The following is a 13,353-nucleotide window of genomic DNA, read 5'->3' as shown; positions in this document are numbered from 1 at the left end:
GTTCTGCTGCTTTTAACTACAGTTCTGCTGCTTTTAACTACAGTTCTGCTGCTTTTAGCTACTGTTCTGCTGCTTTTAGCTACCATTCTGCTGCTTTTAGCTACAGTTCTGCTGCTTTTAGCTACAGTTCTGCTGCTTTTAGCTACAGTTCTGCTGCTTTTAGCTACAGTTCTGCTGCTTTTAGCTACAGTTCTGTTACTTTTAGCTACTGTTCTGCTGCTTTTAGCTACAATTCMGCTGCTTTTAGCTACAATTCTGCTACTTTTAACTACAGTTCTGCTMCTTTTAGCTACCATTCTGCTGTTCTGCTGCTATTAGCTACAATTCTGTTACTTTTAGCTACTGTTTTGCTACTATTAGCTAAAGTTCTGCTTCTTTTAGCTACTGCTCTGCCACTATTAGCTACCGTTCTGCTGTTATTAGCTACTATTATGCTAATTTTAGCTACTGTTTTACTATTTTACCTTTTGGCTGTTAGTTTTAGTCTTGGCACTTTTAGCTAGATTTTTGCTACTCTTTATCCTTTTGTCAAATTTAGTTTTTAGCTAACCTTTTGACTAAGCTTGTTTAGCTTCATGCTGGTGTTTCGCTACAATTAGCTTTCAACTAGTGTTTTCCTACTTTTGAATAGCATAGTGCTTTTTTAGCTTGTAGTTTGTCTGTTTTAGTTTTTACTATCAATCTGCTACTTGGAGCTTTTACCTGCTTTTAGCTTTTTTTAGCTTTTAGTCATCTTTTTGCTGCTTATGACTAAAGTTCTGTTCTTTTAGCTTATAATTGCCCTTTATCCATAGTTAAATTTTAGCACGTGTTTTTTCTGCTTTAACAACTCAGTTTTAACTTCTTTTGCAAATTTCAGCAAAGCCATTCAGCACTGAGCAGTCGGACTTTTAGAAAGTCTGGTATAGGATTTTGTGTGTGTTTTTTATTAATTTTTTTCATCCTGCTATGTTTTAACTCTTTTGTTTTATTTCTTATMTGGCTGAACTGTGCTTCCAGTTTATCAGACCAAAGATAAACCTTTGATATATTTTAGCATGTTGGTGACCTGTTCCACTCAAATCTCATTGACTTTTGCATCCAGGCTTTGAATGTTAATCTTGTTCTGGAAGCAGCCAAGAGGAAAAGTCCAGAGTGACTGACAACCAGCAGAGTTATCACATGGTTCCTGCTCTCAGATAATTTCTTTGCTTAATCTACAGACCCACAAAGCCTCACATTGTCCTTTACACATGTATACATGGGTGCACAGGTATGCACTGCCCTGTGGGGGGTCAGGAAGTGAAGCATGGGACAAAAAGATAAAGACCGTCCCCAAATTTCTGCTGCAGTCGCTGCCACCACGCTGTGTGTGTGTGTGTGTGTGTGTGTGTGTGTGTGTGTGTGTGTGTGTGTTTTTATTCAGAAGCTTGGTTGCACATTTCACATTTGTAATAATAAGATGTGGGTGTTTAACCTGCTTTTTTAAAAATTCATTTACAATCTGACACTAATGAGCTTCACTGATCAAGGTTTAAAAAGCCTCATAATGTGAGAAACCAGAAATAAGTCGACACTGACGCTCAGCTGAGATTTCAGGTRCGATGCTGCTTAGATTTTTATTTTATCTCCTGAAACAGGTTGAAGCTCTGAGTTGGGACACCAGAGGACAGAAATGTTTCTGGAACACTGGTGCCATCTGGCATTCTTCTCCTATTTGTCATCCTTTTTACWTCAGTTATAAACTGACTCCTGCATTGTTGTTGTAATTTGTGCCTTTTTGATGCAGTATGTGATGAGTATGTGTAGAAAGACTTGAATGAATGTTTGTGACCTTTATGATGACCAGTGGAAACATGATCCTTCGTTGTACAGAGAGCATTCATCCTTTTCACCAGAATCAGCAGACAGCAGGACAAGTTGGTCACTGTGACAGAAAACATCTCTGGACTGCTTGTCGCAGTGCCTGGTTGTGTGTAGAGAGAGGGGTGTGGTGGGGAGGGGAGGGGATGACCTGCAGTAACATAAAAACTCTGTCTCCTGATGCAGTTTAGTCACCGGAGCCGACACAGCAAATATACTGTGACTGCAGAGAGAGCAGCTTATGTCACATTTATCCTAAAATGTGCACATTTAAAAACACAAAATGGTCCAAAAAGCATAAAAATATTTTAATTTTTGGACTTAAAAGGATCCACAATTAGTTGTAACATTAGACTTTATTTGATAAACATATATTTTAACTGTAAAATAAAGACTGTAAAAACACTGTAGGCTGTTTAGTTTTTATGATTTTTAAAGGAACAGTGTGTAGGATTTTGTCAATTCTTTTAGCCGAAATTGAGATAATCACTAATGACAATAATAAAAAACATCTAATCATTGCAGACAAAGGCCTTGTTTTATTATTTTTACCTTTTTATAAAAAGCTGTTTATATCTCCATGGTCGCAGGTCGCCACTACAGGCAGCCGCCATCTTGCACCGCCATCTTGTCTACGAAGGCTCATGAAGGACAAACTGCGGTGGCGGCGTCAAAAACGGTTTTAGTTGTAAAACGGTACTATAAATGTAACATTTGTTGTCTGTCATTGTAGCTGGGATAATTTTACATATTAAAGCTCATAATCTTACCACTTGAAACATCACTAGCCCTGAAGCTGCTGGTAAACATCGCTGTTGGAATTATGTAAGGTTTTTGACACCTGAGAGACACCGTAGCAACTCCTTTGCGTCTGGAAGCGGGGGTGGGGGGAGGACCAGGGAGGATGATTCAACCACTCAACCACTAGATGTCGCTAAAAAAAAACAAATCCTACACACTGTGCCTTTTAAACAAAAATTTTAAAAATGTTACATGGACTGAGCCATTTCATTTACACACAAAGCATTCTGGGTAAATGATGACATTGACAAGGTTATTGTGCAAGGCTGCTAGCAAGCTATATCCACCCTGAAGGTTAATCTTGGACAATATCTGACAATCGGCTCTTTTAAATGAAATCAGAGAGCGTTGACAGAGAGGAGAAGGTAGAAATGACTGAGCCTGTAACTGAAAATATGGATGGACCTCAGTTTAGCTTGTTAGTTTGTCGTGCTTGCACCGAGCTAATACATATAAGGCAATATAGCATCTGCACTAAAGCTAACAGGATAAGTTGAGGTTCTTCTTCCATGAAGCAGCTCTGTTGTCCTCTATTTTCAGTTACAGGCTGAGTCATTTCTACCTTCTCCTCTCTGTCAACGCTCTCTGGTTTCATTTAAAAGAGTCGATCATCAGATATTGTCCAAGATTAACCTTCAGGTGGATATAGCTCGCTAGCAGCCTCACACCGAGGACCCATCGACGTCATCATCATTTACCCAGAATGCTTTGTGTGTATATTAAATGGCCCTGTCCTTGTTAAAATGTATTTTTAAAACTTTACAAAACTGAACATCTTAATATTTTTTACAGTCTTTATTTTACAGTTAAAATATATGTTTATCAAATAAAGTATAATGTTACAACTAATCGTGGATCCCTTAAAAGCGACACAAAAGCACATTCATTTACAGTAAGATAATTATCTCATGAAAAGCATGCAGTGGGTGTAAAGCTACCTTTTTTAAAATGCAAAGAAATAGGAATTGTCTAGAACAACTGTAGTTTAGCAGAAATAGACGGTAACAAAATAACTGTTCCTGGTTTATCCTTACACATCATTGGTAAATACACAGAGTTCACAAAGTTGTCTTGATCTGGTTTTTAACTGGCATCTTAAGGCACATTCTTCTAAATAATATCCTTGTTCAAAAATAAAACACTGAGCAATGACATTCTGCATGGTGAGAGTGGCTTTCAATAGACTTCAGATTACTGACTTTTACAGCTTTGCAACACAATTGGGTTGAATAAACAACAGCTGTTGTATGTCTTTTTGTTTTTTCTTTTATTCTGTGAAACTTATTTATAAACCAGATTTTTTTTAACTCACCAACCTGTCACTATCTGCCTTTCTGGCCTGTGTGTGTAAGCCCTAAGTGAAACTGGCAGGTCCTGTGAGCATCAAGGTGAGTGGAGAAGTGGCAGATTGACTTGAAAGTGGAACAAGATGAAGTGGGAGATAAAAAATGAGTTGTCTGGATGGAGCGAAGCGAAAGTGCGAGTGTGTAAGTGCAGGAGGAGGCTGGGGCTGTGTGGGTGCAGAGATGGACTGGGAGACTGGGAGAAATTGGAAAAGGAAAGATGGAAAATTTTAAAGAAGAGAAGGAAGATGAAAAGAGAAGGGAAGAGCAGAGCATGATGGGTAGAAATGGGCAAGAGTATGGTGATGTTTAATGGAGGGTGAAGGGGGGTCAAAGGCACAGGGAGACTATGGAGAAATGAAAGCCGGAGGCTACCAGTACCCTTTACTCACCCACATTTGGACGAAACGCAAATTCACACCTCTGGTAGCAAACACTGTAAAAAGAAAAATACACCTTAAGTGGAGCAAAAACAACAACAACAACAAGGTTTTATTAATTTTTTTGAATAGCCTGATTATATCAGGCATTTTGAAGCCTTTTTTACTGGGATATAAATCAAACGTCGATAACAGGTGGCAGTAATAAGTAGACAGAAATGCAACACAACTGTTTCATTCAGGTAAAACAATAAGCTGCAGGAGGACCAGTTCCAGGTAGATGGAGCACAAAATCTAAAAGCTAATGAAGAAACCTGCAGCTTTAATCAGTTTGATGCAGATATCAAAAGAACCAGCAAACAATGATATTAAGTCCTACAATGTAGCAAATACATACAACCTGGTACTTTTATAAGGTAACAAATGGAGTACTTACAGAGTAGCACACTGGGTACTTACTGAGTTACAATGAGTACTTACTGAGTTACAATGAGTACTTACTGAGTTACAATGAGTACTTACTGAGTTACAATGAGTACTTACTGAGTTACAATAAGTACTTACTAAGTTACAATGAGTACTTAATGAGTAATACACAGAGTAATTACTAAGTAAACATGCAAAGTACTTATTAAGTAACACGCTGGGTACTTACTGAGTAACACACTGACTACTTTCTGAGTACCACACTGAATATTTAATGAGTAACACACTAGGTACTTACTGAGTAACGCGCAGTAAGTAAACATGCAGAGTGCTTAAATATTTACAGAGTAACATACAAAGTACTTACAGAGTTACACACTGGGTACTTACTAGGTAAAATGCTGGGTACATACAGGGAAACATACAAAGTACTTATTAAGTAACACACTGGTTACTTGCAAAGTAACACAAATTCATTGAGTAACAGTAATTATTGAGTAACACACACGGTACTTACAAGACAAGAGTTCTTACCAAGTAACACTGAGTACTTATTGAGTAACACAGGGAGTACTTACTAAACAACACACAAAGTACTTACCAAGTAACACACAGGGTACTTAATAACATGCATGTATGTTACCAAATGTATGTACCTTGTATTTTACTGCATGAGTACATTATAACAAGAAAGTAATACAGTTCTTCCCTATAAGTATCCTCAGCATTACTAAGTACCAGCTTTTTATTATATTACTGCCAAGAAAACATTATTAGAAAAAAGTTCATGCAACATGTACAGTAATTTTTCCTGCCAGTTTTCCCTAAAAGTGCTGTGACCTCTTATTTATTATTATTATTATTATTATTATTATTATTATTTGCCTTTTTTAAAGAGGCAGTAGGACCTGCTGCAGTCATTTAGTCATGCGCACACAGCACCACTGGAGTTTATTTGATGGTTATCAGGAGGGACTTTTCTTCTAGCAGAACAGATAACACATAAAAAGAAAACAATCCGTTAACAGGTTTTAAACTGAACTCTAATATGGCTAAACTAAATAAAAGATCCAAGTATCACAGTTTTATACCTTATATTGATATTAGACTAAATATAACCAGAGGAAATACACATTGAAAATCTGCAATTTACACACTTTAAATATCTGAACCAACTACAGGGCATCAAATAGTCCAAATGTGTTTTATGTCATGAGATGCAAAACAAAAGCATGATTGTGTTTTATTTTGTGTTTCTCTGATGTTCAGGATCATCACAGCTGTACAGTTTACCAAACAAAGTTGATACGTATTTTGTCTGAATCATCCCATCATGATTGGGTTTGTGGTTTTCTCTCTGTTTCATCTCATTTCGGGGTTTTTTATTTTTTCGAGCTTTTCTGAAATGAGATTGATCAACGCATCCTCTTGTTCACCGGCTCAAATCGTAATCTGTGCTTTGATTTGCACCACTTTGCACCTGCCAGCTTTTGAAATAAACATTTAAATTAAAACAGGGACACATCCTGACGTTGTAGCTCAACAAACTGTTGACTGCCAGCAGCCTTTGCAGCTCATTTCAGTCACTGGAAGCAGCCTAATGAAATGGCACAGTCCCGGGATGTGTAGGCGGTAAATCACTCCTAAGAAGCTGGAGGCACATTATAATTCTTCCGAGGCYTCACACCTAAGCACACTTTCTGTTATTAATCACCTGAAAGTAGAGGTTCACCTTAATTTCATCTCTGCTGAAGGGAAAAATCATTTGTGGAGGAGTGAAGCTGTGAAAACAGGATGACAAAAGAATTTCATGTTCACTCTGAAAGATGTGGGGGGGGGGGTGGTTGATCTGACAGGAGGTGGGAACGGAACATCTCAGTTAAAATGTGACTCATCATTTTGATTGCACTGTTTAACATAAAACTACTGGAAGCATTTGATTCATAATTCTTTTTATCTGTAAATAATGTAATTATGTCTTTAGCTAATTAATAAAAACCCCAGAAGATCCAAGCATTCCGTTCATACCTTGAGCTAAAGCAAATCCTCACTGTTAATAAATATAAATATGTAGCAATAAATCAATGATTCATAGATAGTGTTGATTTGTAATTATAAATTGGTAATTTTTGATTAATAACACTGACGTTAGCAGAGAATAAACGAGGGATAAAAACGTGTTTGTGTCGCTCACTCAGCATCTGTTTTTGGGTTTTCTTTCTCAGGTTCTGCTCTCCGGACTCATCGGTGTGGTGTCATGGAAGAGGCCGCTGTCGCTCGTGGTGAGTCTCCTCTGAACACTTAAACTGATCTTACAACTCCCCCAAACAAAGCCAGTAATACTGTATGTGAGAGGGAGTCTTTAATGTGGCCGTGATGCTTCTTACTGTTGCTGAATCTGCTCAAAGCCTCACACTGTATCAGATTTTAATTAACAGCAAGTATCAGAAGTAGCAGGATGGAGAAACAACTGAACTGAAAGATAATGAGTAAAAAGATGCTGACTTTGAGGTTTAACAAAATGATCGTGTTCAAATGGAGGCTTTTTTTGTTATTGTGAAACATTACATAATACTTCAATGATCATTTCTTTTGGAACCTGTTTTTTCATTTAGCAGCTGTGGAAAATGTCTTTGAATGCTCGTTTCGGACTTAAATTGACCTGAGGAGGGCCAAGTTGAGCCGARTGGAAGAAGGCTGTTAGGGAAGTGATAAACATTCCCAATCCTGCTGGAGACAGCCTGTTTCACCTGTCCTTCAGACAAGAAGCAGGGAGTCAAGCGCTCAATGTGGTCGATCGGCAGCTGACCGAACGACGGTTGTTTGGTTGTTTCATAGCTCCTGAGACACACCGTGCTGAGTTTCTGGAAAACCCCTCCCACTGCGGTACATGTCACTGCACAGGGTTTCTTCCTGCGGAGTCTACAATGCGGAGTCTACAATGCGGAGTCTACAATGCGGGAAAAATTTATCTTTTAAAAATCTGAGACCCATCACTTGACGTTATTTTTCCACAAATCCATCCCGGTTAAAGCTCCACAGTTTTTGTTAGACTCCTCTATCCATGAGTTTTTGGCCGTTTGACTATCTTTTATAAATGCCTGCTTCTGAGTGCAACAGTCATATTCTGGAAGCAAGTTTTTTTTTGTTTATTTATTTATTTATTCAAGCGAGTCGTTGAAGCAAAATGTAGGGTCTGAGTGCTTTCGGTAAAAACACTACCACAGACTTCTGGTCAAGTAAGTTGGATAAGTTCTTATGTGGAAGGGGGTAAATGCCGATAAGTCGACGCTGTAAACAAAATGACGTAGTTTTCATCATGAAACTTCGACAAACCAATCCGATTTCGGCAGTTTGGATGGAGCACATTGGGCGCTTTGCTCTGGCTGCAGCCTACCTAGATAGCTGTGAAATGAGACAGTCTAGTCATTGGAATGACATATGGTTGTGTGACCATGCCCATAGCAATATAGCTTTTATTTATTTACTTACTGACTGACTGACTGACTGTTATTTATCCAGGCAAATCCAATTGATATCCCAGATCTCTTTTTCAAGGGAGGCCTGGGCCTGAAGGCAACCTGTTGTACATGTTTTTGGGGAGGTGGGGGAAACTGGAGTACCTGGAGAAAACCCACGCAAGCAAGAGAACATGTAAACTCCACACAGAAAGACCCCAGGTCCGAACCGGGGACCGAACCCAGGACCTTCTTGCTGTGAGGCTTCGGTGCTACACTGAGCCGTCGTGCTGCCAAGCTTTGTCTTCATGTGCGTTCAGACTTGGAATGCATTGGGACACGGGTTAAGATGTCTTTTCATGGTTTAGCTCCGGTATCAGTATGTTACGTTGCTAAACATTCATTTACATTTTCTAAAATCTTCGGTTTATGATGAATTTCCAAACTACGCCAACTTGGTAAAAGAAAAAAAAAAACCCAGTTGTCTTTGTTTCCTACTAAGTTTGCTGTTGGCACAATGAACCCCATAAATGAAGGCTACTTCGTAGTATCCTCCCTGAGGAGATCTCAGGAAAAATTGCACCGACAGCAAACCCATTCGTCTTTGTTTCCTACTTAGTTTGCTGTCGGCGCAATGAATCCTGAGATCTCCTCAGGAAGGATACTACGAAGTAGCCTTCATTTATGAGGTTTTGTGGGCCGCATAAGAAGAAGCCCACATATTGGGACAACCTTTGGTGCGGGGCAGTTACATAAGTGGACAATAAAAGCAGACTTCGAAGGACGCGTTGAGACGCAGCCTGTGTGTGGGATTAACTTGGCTGCAAAAACAGATCCTTCTGGAGTTGAGACCAAAAATGTATAAAAGAGAAGTAGWCAATTCAATAAAAAATGAAAGTCTTTCATAAAGATCAACTTAAAACACTGTTAGAAAGCCTCATTTCCTGAGAGGAAAATAAGAGGTAGCTCCAAACTTTTGTAGAAGATTGTATTAAATCACCTTACAGTGAGGGGTTCAGCTTCAGAATAAATCTCTTCTCAATATATGTGGGTGCAATAAAAGTTCCCCGGATATCGGTGTTGTATCTTAGAACAAAATTGCCACGAGGCAGGTGGATTGGTTAAATCCCCCCATCAGAAACGTGGATGTCTCAGGGAAAAGAGACARTTCTGCTCCATCCGAGGTAGAAAGCTTGAGATGGCTGTCACCGTGCTGTCAGGAGGAACGTGCTAATGTGACTGAATGTGATTGTCTGCACTCATCAGATCAGAGCACCGCGACGGCGATCGGACGTTTTTTAATCCCAGATGCAGTAGAACACGTGTCAGTCTTCTTTAAGGATGTGTTACATGTAGCTGCACAAAGATTTTGTTAGAAAACTGTAACCGGGGTGGGGTTTAAGTAAAACCCTGTCAAAGTAAAACCACATCAACAAGACGCTTTGTCGCTTACAAATTCGGTGCTGCATCCCAAATTGTGTCCCAGCGGTTTAGATTTCCTGTACATGCATGTGTGTTAAACCATCATTTAAACCATTCTTCTTCCCAACAAAAACTAAATATAGAGCAGTTACCTTGGTCCGAGGTCACACAGAATACAAACCCTTATCCAATTCCATTTCATGCTCCTTTAGTGCCACAAATAATCACCTTTTTTTCTCCACAGCTTTACCCACATAATCTGACACCCCTCCCCCACCCTGCAGGAAACAGCCTGTCTCAGTCACTTAAGTTTTATCACCTTGCATCCCCGCTGATTTTCCTGCATCCTTTCTCTTTGTGCATTTGCCCTCCTTATCGCTATATTTGTTCTGAAACATTTGACAAGAAAAACAACACAAAATCATTTTAGCTCTGAGAAATCAGAAGCAGTATCTCGTCGTTTAGGATGTGTGTGGGGGCACGTTTTTGCTACATCGTGGGAACCATTTTCCAGAAAAAGGTAGCCTCGTGGGGACCAATGCCCGGTTGGTCCCCACAGTCATGGATGCTGAATGATCAGGTTTAGGCTATAAAATTAGCAGAAAATGAATGGAAGTCAATCCACGGTCTCCAGTGGGATATAAAAACATACCTGTGTGTGTGTGGAAGCTGGTCACACTTTAAGCATTGTAAAAGGGTTAAAATGTATTTGATGTTTTTTCCTAAAAAGCATCACTAATTCAGCTCCTGCCTCTTAAAAGCTGGTTTATATTCGATCGTGTTTTGGTGTCGTTACTGTGAAGGCTAAGGTTCAGTCCTGCCGAGCGGGCTTTTACAGTTCTGGCCCGTCCCCAGCGATGACTGGCAGGTGACTAATACACCAGCTGGACGATTTCAGAGCTGGCAACTCCTCACCAACCCATCTGCCAACTGTGGGTGGTCATGCTCCGCATCGTGATTGTTTGTAACTGGTCTCCCTCCAGACTGCTTATGTGTTTGTGTTGATGATTTGTTTTCCTCAGTGAACTTCTCTAAATTTAGTTTTGTCATGTGATTGATAATAACCACTCTGATCCTTGTCTGGATGGGAAGCTGCTGGTGAGGTTAGCTTAGCACAAAATAGTTGGGTTATTTCATTATATTTCCTCTTTGCCGGCCATTTTTACCTCAACTGTCTATATGGTTCTCAAACTGAGGACCTCCAGAAAATGAACAGATATGATGAGAAGTCAAGTTTATTTTTGATTTTAACATAAAAACAGCATTTTAATAACAACCAAAGGTGACATAGTTTCTTTATTATGGTATAGAATTTCAATATATGCCTGAGAAACACACAACATTGCCCCTTTTTAAAACGATGCTAAAGCATGTAGTTGTTCTACTCTTATTTCTCGCCTCACACGGTTACTTCCTGGAGTTACTGCCAGTTACCTGGCAACTAAAATGTGGTTATGAGYCGAGCTGCCGAGGCCGGTTTTAATCCAAGCTAACCTTTTCACTCAAACCTGGAGAGACCGACGCGTTCATGATTGAGTTTATTTATTTTAAAGTTTGCGGATTGGGWTTTGAATGCAACTATTTGACGGACAGAGGTGAGTTATAAATAGAAAAAGTGAAACGGGGCGTGTAGAGGGGAGAGCTGCACTCTGACACATTTCAGTCAAGCCAGAGAGTGACTCTGAATATAAAACAGAGAGGTTACACACRTTAGTGGAAAACACTGTCAAAGAGGGAGCATGTGCTGAATGAGAAATTAAAGGTTTATTAAATATTTTTATGGTTTGTTTAAAATGTGGAATGGTAACATCCTGGCCTGTGTTTTTTATTCTTGTGTGTGTGTTTCTGCATTGTTGTCATGGAAGAGTTACAGCGTTTCACTCAGACAGAAGACTTCCTGCTGTCTTCTGCTTTTTGTGACCATGATGGATGARGTGTTTAGGCGAAGGCAGAAAGTGAGTCAGAAGACAGTAAATTCTTGTTTTCCCCTCAGGGAAACAACTTTGTGATGGTCTGCCACCTGGTACATGTCTGTCACAAATCCCCCCCGGTGTGTTTTCACATGTTAAACACAAGTTTGCCTTCATCATTTTCAAAGCAGTTTAATGCAGCGTTATTATGATTTAAATAAAAATATTGTGTTTGCTGATGAAAACCAAACATGATGAGTCTAACTGCTCGCCTCTGGGGCACCAAATGTAAAGTGAAATGTTAAAAAATGTCACTAACATATTTACATTTTTAGCTCATTTTCTGAGTGTAATATTCCACTAACAATTAATTGTTATTTAGCTCACTTATTATCTTTTTTATCCTGCAGCTAATGCTAACGCTGATAACATTGCTGAAGACGTCATTTGAAATTTAAATTCAAAATGTGTTCATTGAAATGGATTGCACCTGTGGTCCGCATAATGTCAAGCTGTATGGATTATCTGTAATTTACACGGATTTTCCATCATTTTGCAGGCGTACGGACATATGAAGCAATAGCTGCGTTTCCATTGACCAAGAAAATGCGAAAATTAGAATTTCAAAATTTGCTCAATGGAAACACGTCAATTTAAAAAAAAGGTTTTCGACAAAATGTTTTAACGCTAGGATGAGGTGGTTTTTCATCTGTTTCGAAATTGGTGTTTTTCACAAAACTGCAATGGAAACACTTTTCGCATCACGAGAGTCGCGTGATCGAGAACCGTGTGTTTCTACTGGTGAAAATGATGACGACGAAGAAGATAACAGGAAGTAGAAGTYGTAGTAATATCACAGAAGTAGTAAAAGAAAGTAATAAACTCACCAACTACAATTTCCCAAAAACACAGCATGCTTAGCCGTTCTCAAGTAGGGYCTTGTCTCTGGAAAGCCTCGATAAAAGACGCCGACGTCTCCTCTGYTGATGAGCGCTAGTGTCGCTGTAGCAACATGCTATGTGTTTACATCCATTGCCGCCATGTTTGTAATGACTTATCGTGAGAACAAATGTATTCACGCGTGACTTTAATAGCATTTTTCAACATTAGCAGAATATCGACAAAGTTTTGCGCACATTTGCAATGGAAACGCAGCTAATGTCACAGATTTTTTCAAGTTTTACGGATTTATTCAAAACCTCAATTTCAAATTATTATAACATGTCAAAGCCTGCAGGATGTTAAAAAAACAATAAATAACATTGAATAACCATCTTCCAACCTGTTCTGCCACTAGAAATAAAACTAGAAATAGTTCTCCACTTTTTCTGCTCTCTTTTCCTTCAGTAGTACAGATTTTTGAGGCCCATTATACAGGCAAGCGTCCAATGGGGATGACATGTATGGGTCCGGCAGTTTGAAGTGCAGCTGGGACACTGGTTGCAACTGCAAGTTTGACGTCTTGTAGGAAAGTGTTGGCAGCGTTAGCAGTGTTAGCATTAGCAATCGTAGCGGTTATTTTTCTTGCAAGATGATGACAAGAGCCGAGCACCAACTGAAAAGGCTGTTTTCCATTCTGAAATACCTAAATGTAACTTTAACATTTATCATCAAAATTTAAGATTTAACTTTTATATTTTTATTTACACATTTAAACTTTAAATTTAGTGGACTTTTTTCCACTGGGATTTTGCACTCAAAGTGAGCTGAATACTGAAAATGTGTTTGACATTTTTTTATCGTTTTATTTTAAACGTGGCATCTCATACAC

At 39.1% G+C, this 13,353-nt stretch overlaps 1 protein-coding gene across 4 annotated transcripts in view; it reads left to right on the top strand.

Moving 5' to 3' along the window:
• The window catches only part of fam189a1 (family with sequence similarity 189 member A1), an 86,523-nt gene that overhangs the window by 20,674 nt on the left and 52,496 nt on the right, over nucleotides 1-13,353 (top strand). For all 4 annotated transcript variants that reach the window (XM_014026324.1, XM_014026302.1, XM_014026314.1 and 1 more), the window contains exon 2: nucleotides 7,018-7,074. In XM_014026324.1, the coding sequence (XP_013881778.1) occupies nucleotides 7,018-7,074 (57 nt within the window). The remainder of the gene's footprint in view (nucleotides 1-7,017; nucleotides 7,075-13,353) is intronic.

The sequence above is a fragment of the Austrofundulus limnaeus genome, unplaced genomic scaffold (genome assembly GCF_001266775.1).
Source record: "Austrofundulus limnaeus strain Quisiro unplaced genomic scaffold, Austrofundulus_limnaeus-1.0 Scaffold5, whole genome shotgun sequence".
NCBI classification, from domain to species: domain Eukaryota; kingdom Metazoa; phylum Chordata; class Actinopteri; order Cyprinodontiformes; family Rivulidae; genus Austrofundulus; species Austrofundulus limnaeus.
Note: the sequence above shows the minus strand (reverse complement) of the source record. Positions and strands in the feature narration are given on the sequence as shown.